Genomic DNA, 24,285 nt, shown 5'->3' on the forward strand with positions numbered 1-24,285 from the left:
AAGCAGGTGGACGCGGTGACCTTGGTGAGCGTCATCTCATTTAATAGAGTGGGAACGATTCCAGCAGGATGAAGGGGTGCTTCCCAAGGAAAAATGGGAGAGGTTTGAATATACAACAATGGGGGAGCAGAGCCCGTAAAGAGTTGGAAGGATATGGTTGGTTATGGTGGGTCACATATGTAATGGCCATTTTGGGTAAGTGGTCTCGATGTAATTGGTCCTCTGTTTCTTTTCATTCCAGAAGCCACATCTGTTTTGGAATGAAGTCACCTGAGGAGATGCGCCAGCAGGCGCACATCCAGGTTGTGAGTAAGAACCTGTACAGCCAGGACAACAACCATGCCCCCTTGCTGTATGGGGTGCTTGACCACAGGATGGTAAGACCCGTGCCACTTCCCAGTTCCATGTGTTGTTTTGACTTGCTGATAAAACTGGTCACTTACCAGACTGGTAGAAACAAGGACTTCTTTCCATCCACCTTATTCCCCTGCACATCTGAGACTCCAACTGCAGCATTCAGTCAGTTGTATGGGAGTACACTTTAACTTCCCAGGTGATTCTGATGCTGAGTCACCTTGCCACCTGTTCGTACTGGTTCCCACTTTGCTGTCCAGTAGTCTTCATTGATTATTGGGTGTGCTTTTATCCAAAGGGTACGAGTGAGAAGGACCGCCCATGTGAAACGTGTGGTAAAAACTTGGCTGACTGTCTGGGCCACTACGGATACATTGACTTGGAACTGCCATGTTTTCATGTGGGGTACTTCAGAGCAGTTATAGGCATCTTACAGGTAAGCGTTTATGTGTTCATATCCCCGGCATGAACTTGGGAATTATCAATTAGGGACATTGCAGTGAGCTTAGGAATTGTGAGTGGTGGGAGACACATTTGGGAAAGTTTTTATACTAAACACATAATATTTTATCTCCAGTCCATTAAATTTCTTAAGAATTCTTTATTCCTTGAATTTCCTTTAGTAGGTGGTAGATATATATTGTAAAAAATGATAGTAAAATAATAATTTAAGTAATACAGAATAGCACAGAGTACAAAAAGAAGTTAAAAATCCTACCAACCAGCTACAACTATGACTAGCATTCTCACAAAAATGGGCTGCCTCTCTGTGCCTATTTTCATGTAGATCCAAGCATGTGGTCACTCAGTTAAATGTCTTGGGCAAGGGGTGGGGGTGCCATTTTTAAAAGATAAAGACTTTTCATCCTCTTATCCTTTATCTGTTTTGTTTAATTTTCAAAAGATGATCTGCAAAACCTGCTGCCATATCATGCTGTCCCAGGAGGAGAAGAAGCAGTTTCTAGATTATCTAAAGAGGCCTGGCCTGACCTACCTCCAAAAGCGAGGGCTGAAGAAGAAAATCTCTGATAAATGCCGAAAGAAAAACATCTGTCATCACTGTGGCGCTTTTAATGGTGAGCAGAATGCAGGAAAGGCTTAGCAATAACCCTTTCCATTAATTCTCTTCTGTTTAGCTTATTAGCTTTAGTCAGTGTGTCCCAGTCAACTTTTTACTTACAAATTTGGTTTTAGAGCCTAGTAACTGATGCACTGTTAAGAAATGCACCTCTCATCATTCATTGCTGTAGCAATTTCAATAACTTCATTAACTAGGCTGCAAACTCAGGCCAACCTAATCAAGAACCTGATTTATTTAACCTTGGTAAATAAATTCTTATAGGTACTGTAAAGAAATGTGGATTACTGAAGATAATTCATGAGAAATACAAGACTAACAAAAAAGTGGTAGATCCTATCGTATCAAATTTCCTTCAGTCTTTTGAAACCGCCATCGAACATAACAAAGAAGTGGAGCCCCTCCTGGGGAGGGCACAGGTGAGCCTGATATGCATGCCTGCCCTCTTCCTGCCTCCCCTCCTGCCCCTAGGTCTTAACACACACATTCCATCCCTCCACCATATTCCAAAATAAAACATTCAAATTAAGTTAGATGTCCAAGAATACTTCATGAGACAGTTGTTTAGCATTGAGTTTAATGTGGCCTGGCCACATAACCAAAATTTTCCATTGTCCAGGTAACATGTTACATTTTTATTGTGAAAGATTGTAGAACTATAGCCATATAGAGCATAAACTGAAAGATCCTGTTACTCACTTGGATAATGAAGCATAAGTAATTGCCGGTAATTTTCATTACTTTAGTTAGCACAAACTTAACCAGTAGAATTTTATGAAGTGTCTTGTTTTGACCTCGCTCTGAGTTTGATTAGTTCTTAATTCACATAGGACTGTCTAGAATACTGTGTGAAACTAACAAATTAGTTGAGTGGCTACTGAGTACCAGACTCTGTCCGACCTGAGAGGGAGCATCAGGCACTGGGTCTGCTCTTAAAGGTCCCACAGTTTAGGTGTGTCAGTAGCCATTAACCTGTGAGAAGATAACTAATATGATAACTAATAGGCTTCAGTGCTGACTGTCACAAGAATGGCAATGGCAGTAAGTTCAGTGGGAAATCAGGAGGAAAACTTCACTTTGGACTTGGTTAGGGAGGGTTCTGTGGAAAGATGTTGTTTGAGTTGCTTCTTAAATGTCAATAGGGTTTAAAGAATCTAGGGCAGTCAGCTCAGAGTGTCCAGGTGACAGGGTCTAGGCTCATTCTGAAGCTGAGGTCCTGTTTGAAAAACTGAAGAGTTATATAACTAAAAGCATCCCACATTTAGTGACTGCTGTTACTCTCAGTCATTGTTCCAAGTTTTTTAGCTGGATTACCTCATACAGGGTGGGGCAAAAGGAGGTTTATAGTTGTGAATACACAAACAAAGTTTATTCTTGTATTATTATTTATTAACTGTCATATTATTAATCATACGAACAACTGTAAACCTCCTTTTGCCTCACCTTGTATTTAATCCTCACAACTACCTTATAAAACAGCATTGCCCAAGATGACAGTGAGTGATAGAGCAAGAATTCTTGCCAAGGCAGTTGGCATGCAGGCCCCAAACAATGAGACCACTTTGTAGAGGGCAACCTGCTCTGGGGAGTGTGGAGCCATCAAAAGTTTTGGACAGGGAAGGGACCTGATGAATAAATGGTGGAATTTAAGAGCCTGACTGCTCTTCAGAAGACCACTGTGAAACATCACTGGGAGAAACCAGTCACAATTCATAAATCTGACAGGGGACTCTCATAGCCAGAACATAGGAAACAGTTTTTACAAATCATTAAGGAAAAAAAATCTGATTTTAAAAGATGGGAGACTTCCAGCCAAGGTGGAGGCTTAGGTAGATATACTTTGCCTCCTCACACAACCAAAAGAAGGACAACAAATTTAAAAACAAAAAATATCCAGGACTGCCAGAAAGTCGAACTGCATGGAAGTCCGACAACCAAGGAGTTAAAGAAGAAACATTCATCCAGACCAGTAGGAGGAGCAGAGACGGGCAGCCGGGGCAGAGAAGACGCGTGGCAAGGCGCTGGCTGGCAAACTGGGAGGTCCCACACTTGTGTGCAGATAAACCAAAGGAACAGCTGGGGAGTGAGACAGACCACGCAGTCCAGGGTTCCAGTGTGGGAAGAGAAAGCCTCTAAACCTCTGGAGGTAAAAACCTGTGAGGGTTATGGTGGCAGGAGAAACTCCCAGCCTCACAGGAGAGTCCGTTGGAGAGACCCACAGGGTCCTAGCACATACACAAACCCACCCACCTGAGAATCAGGCCTAGAAGGACCCAATTTGCTTGTGGGTAGCATGGGAAGTGACTGAAAGCCAGCTGAGAGCCAAGCAAGAGACATTGTTCCCTCTCGGACCCCTCCCACACACACAGCATCACTACTCAGTGACCTGGGTTTCCCCATCCTGGTGAATACCTAAGGCTCCACCCCTTCCAACTTAACAGGCAAGCTCAGACAAAGAAATATGTGCCAATGAAAGAAGATCAAAGCTCCAAAAATAGAACTAAGCAATGAACAGGTAGCCAACCTATCAAATGCACAGTTCAAAATACTGGGGATCTGGATGCTCACTGAATTGGTTGAGTATGGTTGCACAAGGGAGGAAAAAGTGAAGGCTACACAAAATGAAACAAAGAAAAATATACAGAGAACCAACAGGAAAGGGAAGGACACCATGACTCAAATCAACAATTGGGAGCAGAAGGAAGAGACAAACATTCAACCAGAACAGAATGAAGAAATAAGAATTCAAAAACATGAGGAGAGGCTTAGGAACCTCTGGGACACCTTTAAACGCTCCAACATCAGAATCATAGGGGTGCCAGAAGGAGAAGAGAAAGAGCAAGAAATTGAAAACTTATCTGAAAAAATAATGAAGGAGAATTTCCCCAATCTGGTGAAGGAAATAGACTTCCAGGAGATCAAGGAAGCTCACAGAGTCCCAAAGAAGTTGGACCCAAGGAAGCACACACCAAGGCACATCATAATTAAGTTAGCCACAATTAAGGATAAGGCGAGAATCTTAAAAGCAGCAAGAGAAAAGGACACAGTTACCTACAAAGCAGTTCCCATAAGACTATCAGCTGATTTCTCAAAAGAAACCTTGCAGACAAAAAGGGGCTGGCAAGAAGTTTCCAAAGTCATGAAAAGCAAGGACCTATATTCAAGGTTACTCTATCCAGCAATGCTATCATTTAGAATGGAAGGGCAGATAAAGTGCTTCCCAGATAAGCTCAAGTTAAAGGAGTTCATCATCACCAAGCCCTTATTACATGAAATGTTAAAGGGACTTATCTAATGAACAGAAGATCAAAAACTATGAACAGTAAAACAGAGGGGAGGGGAAGGAATGGGGGGAAAGGTACAGGGAATAAGCAGCATAAATAATAGGTACAAAATAGGCAGGGGAAGGTTAAGAATAGTATAAGAAATGAAGAAGCCAAAGAACTTACGTATACAACCCAGGGACATGAACTAAGGGAGAAGGGGTGCTGGGGGGAGGGGCAGTGCAGAGAGGAGGGGAATAAAAGGGAAAAAAAAATGGGACACTTGTAATAGCATAATCAATAAAATATATATTATTTTTAAAAGTGGGAGCAAGACTTGAATTGACCCTTCATAAAAGCATATGTTCAAATGGCCAATAAATAAATGGAACATTGCTAAATGTTATTGGTCATCAAGAAAAGCTAATTAAAACTATACACACCCCTTCCCAGAAAAATTAAAATGTAAAAAAAAAAAAAAAAAAAAAAAAAACAAGCATAGGGAAGGATCTCTAGCAACTGGCTACAGATCCTATGGTTCCACCATCAACACTCACTCGTGTTTGGCAATTTCTTTAAACTCACACATACCATATGATCTAGCAGTTTCACCTTTTGGTATATACTAAAAAGAAATGAGTGGATATGTCCACAAAAACATTCATACAAAAATATTTATTGCAGCTCTATTAGTAAAAGCCAAAATTGGAAACATCCCACATGCCTGTCAACAGGAGGATAAATATATTGTTATAGATCCACACAATGGAATATCCTGCAGTGAAAGAAATGAAGTCCTGACATACAACCTGGCTGAATCTCAGAATCCTGCTGAGAGAAAGAAGCTATATACAAGAGTACATAATGTGGAATTCCATTTAGATCAATTCCAAGAACAGGTTGGACTGATCTGTGGTAATAGATGTCAGGAGAGCCATTGCCCCTGGGATAAGAGCTTGGTACTGACTTGAAAAGGAACGTCACAGTACTTTTTGGAAAGGTGGAAATACTCTATCTTGAATTGAATGGTGATATACATATGTATACAAGGGTATACATGTAAAGGTTTAAAAATCTCTTTAAAATTAGGACAACTTACTATGATAAATTATGCTTCGAACCGATAAAGAAAAATAGAAAACCAACCCTGAGCCTGGGTAGTGATAGTGGAGTCAGAAGCTAGAGTCATTGTGCACAGTAAGAATGGATAGGAATTGGTGACCAACCACGGTGGAGAAGGGTGTGAGAGGGAGTGATGAGAGGTGAGGCAGTACCGGAGTGTGGGCATCAGGGAAATAATTCTGGAAACAGGGAGGTGGGCAGCAATGATTCATTCATTCAAGTAGAGATGTCTTCATGGTAGTTAAAATGAAGCTACTGCAGAGGAAGTTGAGGTGAAGGCCGAGGAAGTTGATCATGTCTTTCTACAGCATGAAAGGCCGGTGCTCTCCAGGCTGTGGCCTTGTAGAAAGCTGTCAGAAGCCTGACAAGCATACTCGGTCAGTGTGCATGAGAGCACCTGGGCTTTCTTGGGTGAATCCTTACTTGGAGTTCCCCCGTAGTCACTCTGTTGTTTTCAGATTAGCCTCCCTGACATCCTACCAGCATTTTCCCCTGCTGGCTCCCTGAACCTGCAGTCACTGTCCTTGCTTGTCAAGGCACTCTCCCCAGTAGTGATATCCCTCCAGGACCAAGAGGCCTTTTGTTTGGACAAGTCTCCCACATGACTTAGCCTGGGAGGTAACCCCCTCCCATTTAAGAATCACTTATGTAGAGCATTAAGCTGGGCTCTTGGGACATTCCCCCACTGCCACCACTTCCCTGGGCCCCTTCCACCCGTCTTTACCCATGGTGACACCTTAGAGGTGGTTGAGGGTAATAGTTAAGAGCTTTGGCTTTGGGGTCAAGATAGACCTGAGATTAGAGACCAGTTTTGCCGCTTTCCTGTGGTATGACCTTGGACACATGACCAATCTGGACCTCAGTTTCCTCAACTATAAAACAGGGATTACAAGATTGTCTGCTTTAGGGCTTTTGTGAGGATTAGGAGATGAATTCCAGATCAAGTACTGAGCACAGTGCCTGGCACATAGCAAGTGCTTAGAGCATGTTACCCAGTTGCAGTAGTAGTTATCACTGCTACTAACATTCCTATATATAACAATCATGATAAGACAGATAAGGTTTCCTCCCACCTGTGCTCTGTGCTCAGACTCTTAGTGTCCATTCAACTTAATGAAGCCTTTCTTCCCTCCTCCCCTCCATCCGCAGAATCCCCATACCTTGGTTGCTTCCATGCAGCCTCCTCTGCTGTCTGGACCCGCTTTGAGACCTGTCTTCTCTCAACCATGTGTACATTTTCTGTGCCTTGTATAACACTTGTACTCTGTCTTGTATTTTTGGTGGTTTCTTCCTTGGTCGGTAACAAGATCCATTTTTCTGATGTCTTGTTTGATTCTTCAAGCATGGCAGGACCTTGGAGTTCATCAGCTTGTCCTCCATTCCTGTTCATTTAATTTTCAGGAATGTGGAACCCCATGCCTTTATGGGCAGCACAGCGTGACTGAGTTGGAAGAGACCCTAGTGCAGTGGTACTTGACTTTCCCTGGGTTACACACTCATTTAGAAATTCAACAGAACCTCTGGAGTCCATTCCTGGAAGACTAATGTATATCCACTCCCAATTTTAATACAAATCCAGGGGTTGGTGGACCTGCAGACAAAAGTCACTCCATCGATATTACCAGTTTTGTCTTTCCACCAGGTAAAAATGTCACAATGTGCCTAGCAGACTGAGTGATGGGCTGCCCTGGCTGACAACCTTTCAGCCATATTCCCTCACTACCAGCCAAAACAGTGTACACTTCATCTCTGAAGAGGTATAGGTGTTAGGATGTTCTGCCCTATACAAAATGTAGTCCTTGTCTACTATCTTTGCATGGGTCCCAGATTTCTGCTTCCTAGTGCGTAACAGAGTAAGTCACCAGCCTCTTCCACCTACCTTTTAGATGGAAGTTGTTATATCACTCTTGGAGTAGCTGTTCTTGCAAAGAAATGGTTTCCAGACTCTTGCCAGTCCTTCTGCCCTCCTGGACAGCCTTCAGTCCCTTGGCATTCTCATCTAGTATCGACTGGTACTGCAGGTGATATCTGGCCTTCATCTTTTTCCTAGAATTCTGTCAACAGTTTAGATACCCTCCCTAACTGCTTCAGGTGGTAATGAGGTGCCCATTGCTAGGAGACAGGAAAACCGAGGAAGGGAATTCTCTGGGCAAGGATGTGGATTGGAAAAGCCTCTCTCTCCCCCAACTTCACTGCCATTTTTCAGGATAGGACCACAATTACTTTCTTTTACAGAGCTGTTCTAAGGGCAGTAGCTGTTCAGTCATTTCTTTAGTTTTAACTTTGTTCCCTTTTTTCATTAAGTTATACATAACAAGTTCTGCTTGTAGCATGTATTCTCAGTCGCACAATCTTTGATCCTAAGAAAAATTAATCAGCAGCAGTAAAACACAAGCTGATCATCCTTACCTTTGATCTTTGAATATCTCTGACAGTTTTCTTAGTTCTTATGAGTAAGTTCTTACAGGATGACAATTCTATTTAGTGAAGTTCATGCAGACCAATATAAGTTTACTACAGAAAATTTAAATGTAAAAATAAAAGCAAAATGATTATAATTCTACTCACTGAAAGACAGCACTGTTAAACCTTGGCACTCCTCCATTTCCTCTTTTCTGTATAGATGTAAATGCTAAATGAGATCATGTTGTACCCATGATTATTTCATTTACCAATATTTTGTGAACACCTTTGGTGGCAATAGCTACATTTCTGTAGTGTCTTTTTCTTTTTAATGGCTTCATAGCTTTCAATGTATGAGTATCTCATGATTGTATCTAGTAACCTATCAGACTATTTCCAACTTCACTGTTAAGAACAGCTTTGGTGAACAGCCTTGTAGCTTTGTGTTAATTTTTTAAATCATACCTTTTGGAATCATTATGAGATATGGAATTATTGGTTTAAATAATTGGAATAAAAGGCATGCATATTTTAAGACCTCTCACAAAATAGCATATTAACAGAAATCTCTGTCATCATTTACACTTCTAAGTGGTGAGTAGGCTAGAGAACATGGAGAAATAAGCCTTGCCCAAGCTATGGGAAATTAACATCTCCCTTTCCTTCCCACAGGAAAACTTGAATCCCTTAGTAGTTCTGAATTTGTTTAAGCAAATCCCAGCTGAAGATGTCCCTCTTCTTCTGATGAACCCAGAAGCTGGAAAGCCTTCTGATCTGATTCTCACGCGACTTTTAGTGCCCCCCTTGTGTATCAGACCCTCTGTTGTGAGCGATTTGAAGTCTGGCACCAATGAAGATGATCTGACAATGAAATTGACAGAAATCATTTTCCTAAATGATGTCATTAAAAAGGTCAGTGCTTGCCATTAGCATTTGCCCTAAATTTTAGAATATATCTATGTAAACATTTCTGATGAAGAAAGTCAAATTGACAAAGCTGGTTTCGGTTCATACTCTGCTCATTTTTAGCATCGGATATCAGGAGCTAAGACCCAGATGATCATGGAAGACTGGGACTTCTTGCAGCTACAGTGTGCCCTCTACATCAATAGTGAGCTCTCAGGCATTCCCCTTAACATGGCGCCCAAGAAATGGACCAGGGGCTTTGTCCAGCGCCTGAAGGGAAAACAGGGTATGTTGCTAACAAAATGTGCAGGACACAGACTACTGCATTTGCTTTTTGTTTGCTTGCATGTCCAGTTTATCTAAGTGGAGATCACAACTTTTCTTTTTTTCTGCTCATATTAACCTCAAATGGCACACTTTATACTGTGGAGACCCATGACACATTTTTATTTATCTAGGTCGATTTAGAGGCAATCTCTCAGGAAAGAGGGTGGATTTTTCTGGCAGAACAGTCATCTCACCTGACCCCAACCTCCGAATTGATGAGGTAGCTGTGCCAGTTCATGTGGCCAAAATTCTAACTTTTCCTGAAAAAGTAAGTTCCATTCAGCTACTTGATTCTTTGTTTTGAATCCAGTCTTTTACATTGTATTTTAAGATTCCAAACAACAGACAGTAGAAAATCCACAGTAACCCACGCAGCCCACAGTTTGGTGTGCATTAGCAAGCATATCTTTCCAGTTTGTTTCATGTTTTATATGTGTATCACCATGTGTATTATCTACAGCATATACACCCACAACTGTATGCACCTTTTTTCCCCAAATAATATCATCTTTGACATCTTTCTATGTTGCTTCATACCTTATTTTATAACATTTTATTGATCGTGCTATTATAGTCCCATTTTTTCCCCTTATGTCGCCCCCTCGCAGCACCCCCCACTCCCCTAAGGCAATACCCCCACCTTTGTTCATGCCTATGGGTCATGCATATAAGTTCTTTGGCTACTCCATTTCCTATGTTATACTTTACATCCACATGGCTATTCTGCGACTGCCAATTTGTATTTCTTAATCCCCTCACCTTTTCACCCATTTCCCCCAAACACGCCTCCCATCTGGTTATCATCAAAACGTTTTCCATAATCGAGATTCTGACTCTGTTCTTCTTTATTTAGTTTGTTAAGATTCAATTTTTGATATATATGTACTTATTGCTATTTTATTGTTCATAGTTTTGATCTTTTTTTTTTCCATTAAGATTTTATTTATTTATTTTTACAGAGGGGAAGGGAAGGGGAAAGAGAGGGAGAGAAACATCAATGTGTGGTTGCCTCTCGCGCGCCCCCTACTGGGGACCTGACCCACATCCCAGGCATGTGCCCTGACTGGGGCTCGAACCAGTGACCCTTTGGTTCGGAGGCTGGCACTCAGTCCACCAAGCCACACCGGCTGGAATTGATCTTTTTCTTAAATAAGTTCCTTTAACATTTCTTAGAAAAATGGTTTGGTGATAAATTCCGTTAGTTCTTTCCTGTTTGGGAAGCTCTTTGTCTGCCCTTCAATTCTAAATGATAGCTTTGCTGGGTAGAGCAATCTTGGCTATAGGTCCCTGCTTTTCATGACTTTGAATATGTCTTGCTAATCCCTTCTAGCCTGCAAAGTGTCTTTTGAGAAATCAGCTGACAGTCTTACGGTGACTCCCCTGTGGGTAACTAACTGTTTCTTTTGCTGCTTTTAGGATTCTCTATCTTTAACCTTTGGCATTTTAATTATGATGTATCTTAGAGTGGACCTCTTTGCCTCTTCTTGTTTGGGACTCTGTGTGCTTCCTGGATTTGCATGTCTGTCTTCCTTCGCCAAAGTAGAGAAGTTTTCTTTCATTATTTTTTCAAACAGATTTCCAGTATCTTGCTCTTTTTCTTCTTTTTCTGGCACCCCATGATACCCATGTTGGTTCACTTGAAGTTGTCCCAGAGGCTGTTTGTACTCTCCTAAATTCTTTTTTTTTTTTATTCTTTTTTCTTTGTGTTCTGCTTAGTTGTTTTTTGTTTCCTTATGTTCCATATCATTAATTTGATTCTCAGCTTCATCCGCTCTACTGTTGATTCTCTGTAAATTGTTCATTTCCATTAGTATATCTTTCACTTCTGCCTGGCTCTTTTTTATGCTGTTGAGGTCCTCACTAAATTCCTTGAGAATCCTTATAGCCAGTGTTTTTAAGTTCTGTATCTGATAGGTTGCTTGTCTCCATGTTGTTTAGTTCTTTTTCTGGAGTTTTGATCTGTTCTTTCATTTGGGCCTTGTTTCTTTGTCTCCTCATTTTGGCAGCCTCCCTGTGTTTCTTTCTGTGTATTGGGTAGAGCCGCTGTGACTCCCTTTCTTGGTAGCATGGCCTGTAGAGTCCAGTGGCACTGCCTTCCCTGTCACCCAAACTGGGTACTCAAGGTGCACCTCAGCATGGGCTGAGTACTCCCTCCTCTTGTAGTTTGACGATTGGTTGTTGTTGGCAGGTCTATGGGAGGAATTATTCAGGCCGGTCTGCTGCAAGGACTGGCTGTGACCAGTGACCATCAATCTCCACCCTCCGTGGGAGATCAGCTATGCCAGAGCAGAGTGGTGGTGCTCTGATGTGGTCTGTAGCTGTCTACTAGGTTCACAGGCTCTGGCGTTTCCCTGGTAGTGCAGATCAGGGTCAGCCACAACCTATTTTCTGCCCCAGGGCCACCCTGCATGAGCTACAAAGTAATGTGCAGCTGGCTGCTACTTGTGCTGGGCTTGGAGGTTCCAGATGGAGCCAAATTGTGATCCAAAGCTGGCTGCTGCCGTTGCTGGGCCTGGAGCAATTTAGCGAGAGGTGTGGAGCTGGGGTTGCCCTTAAGTTGGGTGGTGTAGAGCCTCAGCTAAATACCAAGGTAGGACAAGCAGTGTAAGCCAGATTGAAGAGGTCTCAGACATGGCTCCGACCTGCCTGTTCTGTGGCTCTGTGAGGGGAGAGCTCAGAAAAGTCACAATGGCCTCTGCTCAACTTTCTGCCTAGGAGAGAGCTGTCCCCCAGCTCTTGCCCTGATGCCAGACACTTCAGTTCCTCTCCATGTGCCACTGGTGCCTCTCAGGCTGCTACCCCAGTGGTGCTAGAGATCAGAGGGAACGCATCTGCGTAAGTTCAGCACAGGCCCTTTAAAAGGAACTGCAGTGGGTCCAGGAGTTTTTTTCATGCACTCCAATCCCACTGGTTTTTACAGCCAGGAATTATGGGGGCTTCTCTTCCTGACACTGGTACCCTGGGCTGAGGGTTCTCATGTGGGGCTGGGACTCCTCACTTCCAAGATACCCCTCCCAAATTTTTATCCACCACAAGTGGGTATGGGGCCCACCCATTCTGTGCCCCCATGTCTCCCACCCTTCTGTATTGATGTGGTTTCTTTGGTTCCACAGTTGTCAGATTTCCATTCAGCTAGATTTCTGAGAGTTCTGAGTGATCTTTGGTCTGTAGTTTAGTTGTGATTTTGATGTGGGTGTGTGAGGAGGTGAGCCATGTTTACGTATGCCTCCGTCTTGACCGGGTTTCATACCTCATGTTTTAAAGTAACTAAATGATAAACATGACACAGTTATTTTCTTGGGATGGAGTTTTATTTTTAAAACCTTAGAATTAAATGCTATGGGGAGCAGACTTACAGGGCACGGTGCTGGCAGGAACTGGAGCTTTCAAGTACCCAGAAAGACGGTAGTCCTGGCTCTGTCGGCAGCACTAAGATCTCCTCATAGTGACCGTAATGGTGTGCATTAACATCCTGACTGATGCTCTCAAAAATACCAACAATGTTGAAAAGAGAAACAAATACCAGATTCTTATCAGATGGTGCTTCTAAGTCATCATCTGGTTCCTAACTGTGATGATGAAGCATGGTTACTTTGGTGAATTTGAAATTATTGATGACCACAGAGCTGGAAAATTGTTGTGAATCTCAAGGGCAGGTTGAACAAGTGTGGAGTAATCAGCCTCAGATTTGATGTGCAACTCAAAGATCTAGAAAAATGGCAGAACAACCTGCTTCTGTCCTGTCAGTTTGGTTTCATTGTGCTAACAACCTCAGCGGGCATCACAGACCATGAAGAAGCAAGGCAAAAACACACAAGAGGGAAAATCCTGGGATTCTTTTTCTAGGGATATAATACATATGTGTAAATGTGACCAAAAAGAAAACAAAAACCTTAGAATCACTGAGTCAAGGCTTTGAATGTCTTAAGGCTATTGATGCATAACCAGAAAGGCTGCACCACTTTACACTTCACACTCATCATGAGTGCAAAATATGCAGCACTTTTTTTTTAATTGATGTATAGAAGGTCTAATAACAGGAGGATATTAATAGGCTTTGCCATTGAGATTTATAATTAGCCCAGATCATAGATGGCTCTGGTAAAGCTTGAGTGAAGTGTCCTCAGCTGAGTTACTAATGATCTAGAGTTGCTTGCTCTGAGATAGTGTCCCAGGAGACTGGTGTCCAAGAGGTTGTAGGACACAACGACACAGACCAGGGCTTGGTGCCTGTATCACAGCTTTGAAACCTTAGAAGCCCATGGTGAATTATTGCAGATGAAGTTACCAGCAGTTTTCAGGATCACATGTGTGCTGGAACATCCATACAGATCAGTTCAGCCCACTTATTTTACTGATGGGATACCAAAGGCCAGCGAAGGACTTGGCCGTGTCATCCAGTGAGTGAGTCACCAAGGGCAGACTGGAAGCTGAGCTCCGCGTGCCAGCCCACCGTCACTACACTCAAGACCGGTGGCAGCAGGATGCCCAGGGAGCTGCTGCCCTTTCTTCTAGAACCACAAAAAGAAAGTAAAGATTGAGACGCAATTCAGTATAGCGTACAACTGGTAGAAGTGTAAGAAGTGTAATCTAATAGTATCTCATTGTGGTCTTACAGGTAAACAAAGCAAACATTAATTTTTTGAGGAAGCTGGTTCAAAATGGACCTGAAGTTCACCCAGGAGCCAATTTCATTCAGCAGAGACACACACAGATGAAAAGGTAATGTTTTCCCAATCTAGTTGGATGTAACTACCTCCCATGACCAACTTCACTGTTGTCATACTCGGCCACAGAATGCAGTTCAGAGTACAGTTTTGGGGACATTTTAGCTTATAGAAAATATGTATTTAAGTTGCAGTGAGCCCAGATATGTCATTTGCCCCGTTTGATGAGTGAATATACATGAAGTGTTCATTTGTTCCCTAGCATTTAGTGTTATTGGATCTAATGGACAAAACACATTGGGATAAATTAAGCTATATCTTACAATCAATTTGTCATAGTTTAATTCATGGCCTCTGGAGGCACCTTAGATTCAACGAAATATCGTTAGAAATTGAATCTTGATGTGAAGAGGGAGAAACTTGGTGAGGGAACCTTGTTCTCACAAGTCATGTTTATTATTGTATGTAAAGGTTTTTGAAATATGGAAATAGGGAAAAGATGGCTCAGGAGCTCAAGTATGGGGACATCGTAGAGAGACACCTCATAGATGGGGATGTGGTGCTTTTCAATCGGCAGCCCTCACTGCACAAATTGAGCATTATGGCGCATTTGGTGAGTATGAGCTTTCTCGTTTTACTTTTCTGTGGGCTAGAAATAATGCTGTGTATGCAATGCTAAATTCCAGACTTCTGAAATTAAAATTGCCAGTAATCTCAGATTTTTGTAACTTTTGGTTTAATTGAGTGAAACTTTTAAATTTCAAGCTCCTTGTCAATGTTTTTAATATTTATAATGTAATATTCATACATAGTAAAATAGAGGAACTAATTGAAAATTAGCGTGAAAGTGACTAGCATGATTTCACTTGCAAACGAAAGTGTATACATATATGTGTGCACAAACTTATGTAAAATAGATATGGCAGAGAACTGACTTGATTTAACTTAGCATATTAACTAAGGAACTAAAATGCTTAAAAGATTTTCCTTTGCAGTAGTCCTCCAACTAAGGCCCTAAACCATATTTTTTTGGTGATTTAGTTTCGCAACAGCAGCAGTTTCTTTTTTGGGGAAATTTAAAATGGAAATGAGATGCAACTTTAATTTGTTAAATATTCATCGATTCTTCTATCTTCAAAGCCATTAAATCCATGAGTATTTGTAAACAGTATTTAAACAGGCTTCTAAAGTAGTGTTTTTATAGATTCAGTTTTTCAATAGTTTGTGAACACATTACATCAGTCTTTTTACCTAACAGTGGAAATACCAAAGCAGTAGTTTATGAGGTTATGACTATGGAATCGAGAGAGGAATAAAAGCCTTCCTTTTCTAGAAACTTCTGCTTGGCTCTGGAGCAGTTTTTTAAATAGAAATTTTTTTTGTTTGAGTATTTTCAAATATACACAAAAGCAGAAAGAATACTATAATGAACTCACATATTCCCATCCTCTTTATTCAATAGTTTTTTTGATTTTGCCTCACTTGTTTTATGTCTTCCTTTTTTCTTTGATAAACTGAGATACCACGTCCTTTTTACCATGCTTAATTCAGTTTACTTCTGTAAGACACGTAATAACCACAGTGCCATTATCACACCTCCCAAAATGAACAGTCATTCTTGGGTAGTGTCTAGTACTCGGTCCACAGTCATATTTCCCCAAGAGTCTCAAAAATGTTTTTGCAGCTAGTTTGTTTGAATCAGGATGCAAAGTGTACACATAATATTTAGTCGGTACATGTCTTAGGTCTCTATTGATCTAGAAGAGTCCTCTCTCCTTTTTTAAATTTTAATTTCATTGCTGGAAAAAACAGGTTATCTGTCTTCAAGAACATCCCATGTTCTTAGTTTGTATTTATATAGCATTAACTGTTTCTTCATTTTTCCTTTTATTCCTGTAAACTGGAAATGAGTTCTCAAGACATGTCAGATTCAGGTTCAACTTTTTGACGAGAATAACTGTGGGTGGTGCTGGATACTCCCAGGAGGGCTTGTTTGAAGAGTCAGGAGTTACCCGTATACTTCCTTCTTACTTAGGCTAAAAACATTAGGGATTCACCTGATGTCTTTCTTTTTGAAAGCTCCCTTACTCATCAACCTTTTTTCTAATATTTCATCCATTTATGATCATTGCTTACATTATTTCATTAGGGCTACAAATGGTGAATCTCTAATTTATCATTTCTTCCACATTTAATACATAAGATTCTTGTACTGAAAAACTAAGGCTATTTGCTTACCTAGAAATACAATTCGTAAAGGAAAAGCAGACCAAATACCTAATTCTTTTTCCTTTATTTCATCAATTTCAGAAGTAAGAAGTTAGTGTTCAGTTACTTCTAACTCTGTTTTTTTAGTTTGTTTGTTTGTTTTGCCTTTCCCTTTCTTTAATGTCATTATAAATTCATGGATTTTTATGTATTGAGTTGGCCAAAAAGTCCATTTAGTTTTTTTCTGTAAAATAAAAACATTTTTCATTTTCACCAATACATTATTTGTATATTTTGAGTATGTTGGCTATCCCTCTCATAGTATAACATTAATTGTTCTCAATTAATGTATCGATTTGATCACTGTCAACTTCAATTGGTCTACCTGACCATGGAGCATTGTCCAGCAAGAAATTTCCAGTACAGAAATTCACAAACCACTTGATACGTTCGATCAGTCATAGCACCTTCTCCATCCACTGCACAAATCTTTTTTTGAGTTTCAGTTGCATTTTTACCTTTCTTGAAATAATAAAGCCTTAATATGCAGAAAATGTTGCATATTTTCTTCCATCTTCAGTATTAAAATGGCTACACAAAAATTCATCAGTTTGTTAGGTCTTTTTTTGAATGCATACAATACAATGTAACAAAATTGTTTCCAATGAAGTTAAAGACAACTAAGCACTACTAGAGCCATAGTTCAGAAAAAACCAAACATTCTTTTGCCAACCGGATAGTCGATGTGTTTTAATCAGCTTCTACCATAAATCTTTTTTAATGTCAAACTGTGATGTCATTGGCCAGTGGGAGCCCCTTCACGTGGCTCTAATGTTAGTGTTTGCCTCACAGTATTAAAACAAGTTCACTGCATTGGCGTTGATGAGTCTACAAATAACATACCTCACTTGACAGAACATACTAGAAATTTATTTCCTTATTCTAAATTTCCTGGTTTTCCAGAAAGCCATTTTTTAATGTTTTGAAATTAAGAAGCTTTTGGATAAATGACTAAGCCCTCCTCTTGTTTTGTGTTCCACAGGCCAGAGTCAAGCCCCACCGAACCTTCAGATTTAACGAGTGTGTGTGTACTCCCTACAATGCAGATTTTGATGGTGATGAAATGAATCTTCATCTTCCTCAAACAGAAGAAGCTAAAGCAGAAGCCCTTGTTTTAATGGGCGTAAGTAGGGTGGTGCAGCAAACTTTGTAGCTCTGTAAAAGGAGGGAAAGGGAATCGTGCTCTGTTGGAAAACACACTATAGCATATATAAGTGCGTTAGTGTCTGTAATAGGTGCTTACTTGGGGGGAGTTGATATTTTCTGACCTGTAACGTGGGCTCCTGAGAAAAAAATGTATACATGAGTACCAGTTATTAAAAAATGAGACAAGAGTGTAGCAATATATTAACCCTTGGGTATGATGGGAAAAAGTATTTCACATAAGTAGACTTTCCAGTAGCTAAAGATTCTTAGCACCAGTATGTCTTACTGAACATTCTGACTGAAAGCTTTCCTAAAGTATATTATATGCTTCTTTGTCTTCTCAAGGGCGCACTAAACACAGTCATTTTTGTAATGGCTTTTATCACCATTTTATTTTATTAACAGGTAAGGAGTGCCATTAGATATTAGAGTTGTTGCGTGATGAGTGAGGCAGATGCCTGTCCTTGAGTTTACAACTAGGCTCTAACTGTTCTAACTAGTCACTTCGGAACACAGCCATAGCACAGCAGCATGTGGTACCTGCTGTGTAGGGCTCTTCCCTCCTAAACTTAATGGCTCCAACCTACTGAGATTTTAGAACTTAGAGGTCTTTCTTTTTCCAGTATTCTAGTTTTTTATATTATGAACTGATGTTTCTTCTGGTTGTAAGAGCTGCTTCCTCCAAAAACATTAGCATTTCTGATATGATACTTCTAAACTATTTTGATTTAGGGCGTTAGTATCAATTCTAGAGTAAAGGTAATTAAAGTCCATGAGGATTTGGTGGGAATGCGGGGGAGGAGGCTGCATTTGTGGCCCTTCCCAGGATTCTTCGTGGCAGGAGTTGACATATCTTTTCTGATAAATGAAGTATTTCATGTAGCATGTATTGTATATGCATGTTTAAGTTATCCTTTAAAGAATTTAATAATTCTAAGAAATGTGCTAAAATAGACTGAGATCTTCAACATTTTAAAACATTGATTCTTATTTACTCAAACGTTCTAGCATAATAATGAAGTTATTTAAATAAGGTAAAGTTTCTACACATTACAGCTTTCTTTATTGCCACGTCTTTAAGTAGTTTGTTCCTTATCCATGAATTTAGATGGCCGTAGTCATGGTTTGAATAGCCTCTTTTTCTTTTTTTCTGCTTAACATGTTATACTCAATTTGCTGTAGAATCTTCATGACTGATTTTAATAGCTTTGCAGTATTTCACCAAGTTAACACACCATGATTCATCTACCCTCTGTTGTTGAAAATTTAAGGTGTTTTTCTTGTTTTGCTTTGAAAATTAATCCCTCAAGGGCCATCTTTGTGCATTTAGAATCTTCTTTTGAATTACTCCTTTATACTCTTTGGCATTTTGAAATGAGTTGATGCTTATTGAGCACTACTGTGTGCCACGTACTCTTCTCGGAACGTAGCAGTGAATAAGAAAGTCAAACTCTAGATTTTATTCCTATTCAAGTGGGGAGAGATGGAGAATAAACAAATATAAAATATATGTCAGGTGGTTATAAGTGCTAGGGGGAAAAGAACCAAGCAGGAAAAGGAAGCCAGAGAATGAAAAAGATTCTGTTTTACATTAAGATAGTCCGGGAGGGCCACTAGAAAGGTAACACATGAGCCAAGTTCTGAAAGCAGTGGGAGAATATTCAATGGGACTGTCAACAAAAGAATAATTCAGGCAGAGGATCAGCAGGTGCAAACGCCCTGTGGTACAATCACACTTGGGGAAACAAGAACTAGCCTGTTTCCTTGAAAGCCTCCATGTCTGTAGCAGTGATGATGAGTGCCGTATTGGGAACTGGTGGAAGATAGAGAGGACAAGGTGGTTGATGGAGGATGGATAACCATGACTGAGTCCTTGTTCTGCACTCCTGTAGTCAAAGAGTGACTATATATCAATACGGTCATTCTTCCTGACTTGCACACTCATTTCTAGTTAAGCTCTCCAGAGGAAATAATAAGAGTTGGAAAATTACTTGCAATAATAGAACACAGGCAGTGTCCACCAGTAAGAAACTGGTTAAATGAATTATGTCACAGCCATACAATGAAACCCTTTGAGACTTTAAAATGATGACATAGGTGTATACACAGTTGATTGATAAATAGATGCTTATATGTTTGTAAAAATGTTCATAGCAAAAAATTGACGTGGTTATATACCAAAACCTTAAAACAGTAGTTCTTTTTATTTGGCAGTTTAACACAGCATTTTGGTATTTTTATGGTCTCTGTTTTTAGATTTTTTTTTTTCTGTAATGGATATATATTATTTTTGTAGTTAAAAAGTAATGTTTAGAATGTTACTAGTGATAACAGCTGTGAGCCTACAGCCAGTTAGACTTTGCCATTGAATTTGCTATCATAGATCCATTTTGTTAGACATTTCGTTATAGCAACATACTTCATTTATTAAAAGTGAAAACAATAAAACTTGAAGGATGTCGGGTTGGAAGACTCCATAGTTACTATCTAGACAAATCCCCTCAATTTTATGTGAGATCATCTACTGTACCAACGCAGCAGTCCTGTCTCAGTGGACCAGGGTAGACTCTTGCTTGAATGTAGCCCGCATTGCCCAGGAAAGTTTTCCAAAATGTGCACATCTCAGTCTCACACACTTTGTTCCCATCCCAGACTACTTGTTACCCCACCCCAGAGAAATTCTCTGAATCACAAGTGAACATCTGTCTGCTGCCCAGCTGAGTAGTGGGTCAGAAGGCAGGAGCAGGTCTCTCCTTGGAAGGCCCTTCACTCTGGGTGAGGAGGCCCAGAATACCCACAAGTGCACGTGAGCATCAAGAGCTGAGCAGATGCACTCCTACATGCAGAACCTCCTTTAAATTTTCATATGCATTGAACAACTAGCATCCTTTCCTACCCAGTGTGACACTCATTAAATTTTAGTTAAATACTATTGTTGAATTATTCGTTGTTAGAACTTAATGTCTGTCTTACAAAAAATGTAACAGTTCTGACATCATTGTGGAGAACTGTGGAATTGATTCGCTTAAAAGATAACAGTACTGTTCATTCATAGAAGTAAATTGTTTTAGGAGAAATGCATTTATTAATAACAGTAAAGTCTCAGATGGTTGAGCTCTTTACACGAATCCAAAAGAGCTTCAGTCAGTATTTTTAGTGCTAGTAGGAACCTCTCAAGTCTGTCTTGCTGGTATTTCTTCCCTCCCCTCAACAGATAAAGGAACTGGAAATTAGTCACAAAGCTGGGATTAGGCCTTTGGCTTCCATTTCCCAGTCTTGGTGTGCAGATCTTTGGAGTGCATCATGCCTCCAAGAATGGTTAACTTACTGTATTCATTTTTCCTTTAGACTAAAGCAAATCTTGTAACTCCAAGGAATGGAGAACCACTGATTGCTGCTATTCAGGATTTTCTAACAGGTGGGTTTGTGAAATTCACTTGAAAGGAGACTGTGGAACACTGAGTCTCATTCACAGTGGTTTTATGTGAAAACTTGAAAAGCTATTTAATTACCTGTGTTTAATTCTGTTGTTTGTTTACTAAGTTTAACTGTGAACTTACTGGAGATCTTTTGTATTGGATGACTCATAGATTCAACAAGTGTTTATGGAGCTTCTACCATAGACCAGACCTTTTTTTAAGCACTAGGGATACAGCAAGTGAGTAAATCAAAGCCCTTTTTCTTGTGGAGCTTAGATTCTAGTTGGAGGAGAGAGCCAATAAGAAGCTGTATGTTTTGTCACTTTTTTAGTAATCTTGCATATTTATTTTAAAATTAAAATGTGATTTTCTCACAGTTTCATTCTTTTTATGTATGTGTTTCTTAACATTTTTAGGTGCCTATCTCCTCACTCTTAAGGACACTTTCTTTGACCGAGCCAAGGCTTGCCAAATCATTGCTTCAATATTGGTTGGCAAGGATGAGAAAATTAAAGTTCGCCTCCCACATCCTACAATATTAAAGGTTTGTGCAGGAACTGCATGTGCATGTATGTGTGCATGTCCATGTGTCCATCCCTGTATGCCCTTATGGATGTACCCATAGAGTGCTGGGCTTGCATGTGATTGCTGTAGTCTTGCCTTATTTGTGTGAAAGGTGGTTGGTCTTAGCCAGTTGATGCTCTGGCTTCCTGTCCTTTTTCAGCCTGTCACCCTGTGGACAGGAAAGCAGATCTTCAGTGTCATCCTCAGACCTAGTGATAACAGTCCAGTGAGGGCCAACCTTCGAACCAAGGGCAAGCAGTACTGTGGCAAAGGAGAGGATCTCTGTGTCAATGATTCCTGTAAGTTAAAGCAATGGGAGAGGGGAAGGGGGTCAGAAAAGCAAGTGAACAATAACTTACATTTGCTAACAAGCAAATTCAACTTACATTCGCCTAATAAGCAAATTCAATGTTTCTCTAAGGTCTCCGCCTTAGGCAGGAAGTTTGTTCTTCAGGGAGATGTAGCTGGTATTTCTCCTCTCAGATGTGATTTTCCATTTCTCTAAAAGGTAGAGATCCTGTAGACATATGATCTAGTGATTAGAATGTTCTTCACGTGTGGTGTATTAAGCGATTAGATTCTGCCTTTTTTTTTATTTTGTTTTTTAATTAAATGTATTGGGGTGACATTGGTTTTGTTTCTGTTATTTAATGCAATTTCTTTTATTCTATCTTTTGTGTTTTGGGGGGAATTTTTTTTTCCAATCAACATGGGTCTCATTATTTAAAGCATATAATTTATTATTTTATGTCCAAAAATGCATTCATTGACTAAAAGTATAACTAAAAATTATAACAAAAAAGACTGATTGTTCTTATCTGCCTCACCTGGTCAGTGAATTTTCTGACAACATGAAGATCAGGTGTAACAGAATATTTAAGTGCAAGCCAACTGAGTCATCTCAGCTAATTCAACCCAAAGTGTGGTCCACAGAATGAGGCAGGCTCTTTTTTTTGGAATGAGAGCAATGCCATTGAGCCGCATTGACTTTCTGGCACGAGCTCCTTAGTTCATTTCAGATTGCTAACAAGAATGGTCTTTGCTGGCAAGGCCTTATGACAAGAAATAGATCTCTAGGACTTTACACTGAAGAACTAAACCATAGTCTCCCTGAAGGCTAAGATTTCTGCTATCTTGTAATGAAGATGAAGTATTTGAAGAACACTGATTTTCTCATTTGTAACCATTCATTTGAAAATATACCCCCTGGATTTTTAGATACTTTGATTTGTTGTTTTAAATTGTGTTTTGTTTCTTTGAAAAATATTTCATTTTTTTTGTTGTTGAATAGACTCTTTATGATGGTGCCACTGTTAGTTTTCTATATCATAGTGCTTTACACTTTGGTTACAAAGCACTTTGCTGTGCATGATTTCATTGATGCCCAAAATATCCCCATGACATAAAGATGGCAAGTGCTTGATATTGTCATTCACAGTTCACAAATGAAGAGAAAGAGGGTCAAATAGTATATTTCAGAGTTAGGACTGTTAGGTAACTAACTGGGCTTTTCGTGCTTTTCTAAAGTCACTAGATCCCTGCTACTACCACCAGCAAAGGAAAATTTAAGGAGAATATCTGTTTGTTTTAACTTTCAATGTGGGAACAAACTTTCTCAACTACGTCCAATTCTTTTTGGAATAAGGCAAAGCATATTGTTTGTTTAAATGCATAACCATTATTATCCTTCCAGACGTTACTATCCAAAACAGTGAGTTGATGAGTGGAAGCATGGACAAAGGAACCCTGGGATCAGGATCTAAGAACAATATTTTCTACATTTTGCTGCGAGACTGGGGGCAGAACGAAGCTGCTGATGCCATGTCACGGCTTGCCAGACTGGCTCCTGTCTACCTCTGTGAGTAGCTCAGCATCCTTGTGTTACTGCTGTATTTATTGTGGTTTTAGGGATTTCTTCTGCTGTTGTTTCATCCCCTTCTTCTCATCCCACACACATACACACACAGAGAAAAGGATACTTATTCCAAACTAAACATTTATGCTTTTCTTAATGAAATTAATGTGATACTGACTGATTTGGCTGCAGATTTGAATTTGCTTTTCAGTCTTCTCAAAATCTATAGTGGCTCCCTGTTGCCTACCTGATAGGGTTGTATTACATGAAGGGCCTTTCATGGGCTGCTTCCAAGGTTCCACTCACAGTAGCCCTCTGGACCTTCCATGATTCAGCCATACCAGACACAATACCTTCCTACTATTCTGCATTATTATATTTCCTTTGTTTTCTGATATTTTGAGCGTACCATGGGTCAAGCAATTTTTGCAGCTCAAAAAACATCTTTAGTCTACTCTTACACTTGATTATTTGGCTGGATATAGAATTTTCAGTTAAAATTAGTTTCCCTCATATTTCTGAAGTTATTGCTCTACTCTAGCTTTCAGGGTTGTTATTAAAGTGTATTTCCATTCGTATCCAAATTTTGATACTCCATTTGTTAAGAATCCTCTGTTTTTGACATTCTGAAAGTTCACAGTGGTACATCTGGCATGAGTGTTTTATCATTCATTGTGCTGAGCACTTTGTAAACTCTCTTAATCTGTAACTATGTGTCCTTCACTTCTGGGAATTTTCTTGTATTATTTTTCTGATAATTTTCTCTCCTTTATTTCCTTTGTTCTGTCTTTTTGGCATTTCTGTTAGTTGCCTACCAGAGCTCCTAGATTGATTCTGATTTTATCTTCTGTTCCTATTCCTTTTTTTTTTTTTTTTTTTGATTATATATTTAGTTTCCACCTACTATTCTTAT

The 24,285-nt window shown here is 39.9% G+C and overlaps 1 protein-coding gene and 1 pseudogene across 1 annotated transcript in view; both read left to right on the forward strand.

The window, feature by feature from the left end:
* POLR3A (RNA polymerase III subunit A) overlaps positions 1 to 24,285 on the forward strand; it is a 51,980-nt gene that overhangs the window by 2,464 nt on the left and 25,231 nt on the right. Inside the window, exons 2-15 of the mRNA XM_054572495.1 lie at positions 242 to 377; positions 653 to 790; positions 1,259 to 1,430; positions 1,697 to 1,851; positions 8,893 to 9,132; positions 9,250 to 9,412; positions 9,585 to 9,721; positions 14,072 to 14,175; positions 14,592 to 14,733; positions 17,371 to 17,511; positions 20,883 to 20,952; positions 21,370 to 21,497; positions 21,678 to 21,816; positions 23,211 to 23,375. Coding sequence (XP_054428470.1) covers positions 242 to 377; positions 653 to 790; positions 1,259 to 1,430; positions 1,697 to 1,851; positions 8,893 to 9,132; positions 9,250 to 9,412; positions 9,585 to 9,721; positions 14,072 to 14,175; positions 14,592 to 14,733; positions 17,371 to 17,511; positions 20,883 to 20,952; positions 21,370 to 21,497; positions 21,678 to 21,816; positions 23,211 to 23,375 — 2,030 coding nt within the window. The remainder of the gene's footprint in view (positions 1 to 241; positions 378 to 652; positions 791 to 1,258; positions 1,431 to 1,696; positions 1,852 to 8,892; positions 9,133 to 9,249; positions 9,413 to 9,584; positions 9,722 to 14,071; positions 14,176 to 14,591; positions 14,734 to 17,370; positions 17,512 to 20,882; positions 20,953 to 21,369; positions 21,498 to 21,677; positions 21,817 to 23,210; positions 23,376 to 24,285) is intronic.
* LOC129069846 (40S ribosomal protein S15a-like) lies at positions 12,892 to 13,397 on the forward strand (annotated as a pseudogene).

Source organism: Pteronotus mesoamericanus, unplaced genomic scaffold, assembly GCF_021234165.1.
Source record: "Pteronotus mesoamericanus isolate MK-2021 breed Mesoamerican mustached bat unplaced genomic scaffold, CSHL_Meso_final contig_24, whole genome shotgun sequence".
NCBI classification, from domain to species: Eukaryota; Metazoa; Chordata; class Mammalia; order Chiroptera; family Mormoopidae; genus Pteronotus; species Pteronotus mesoamericanus.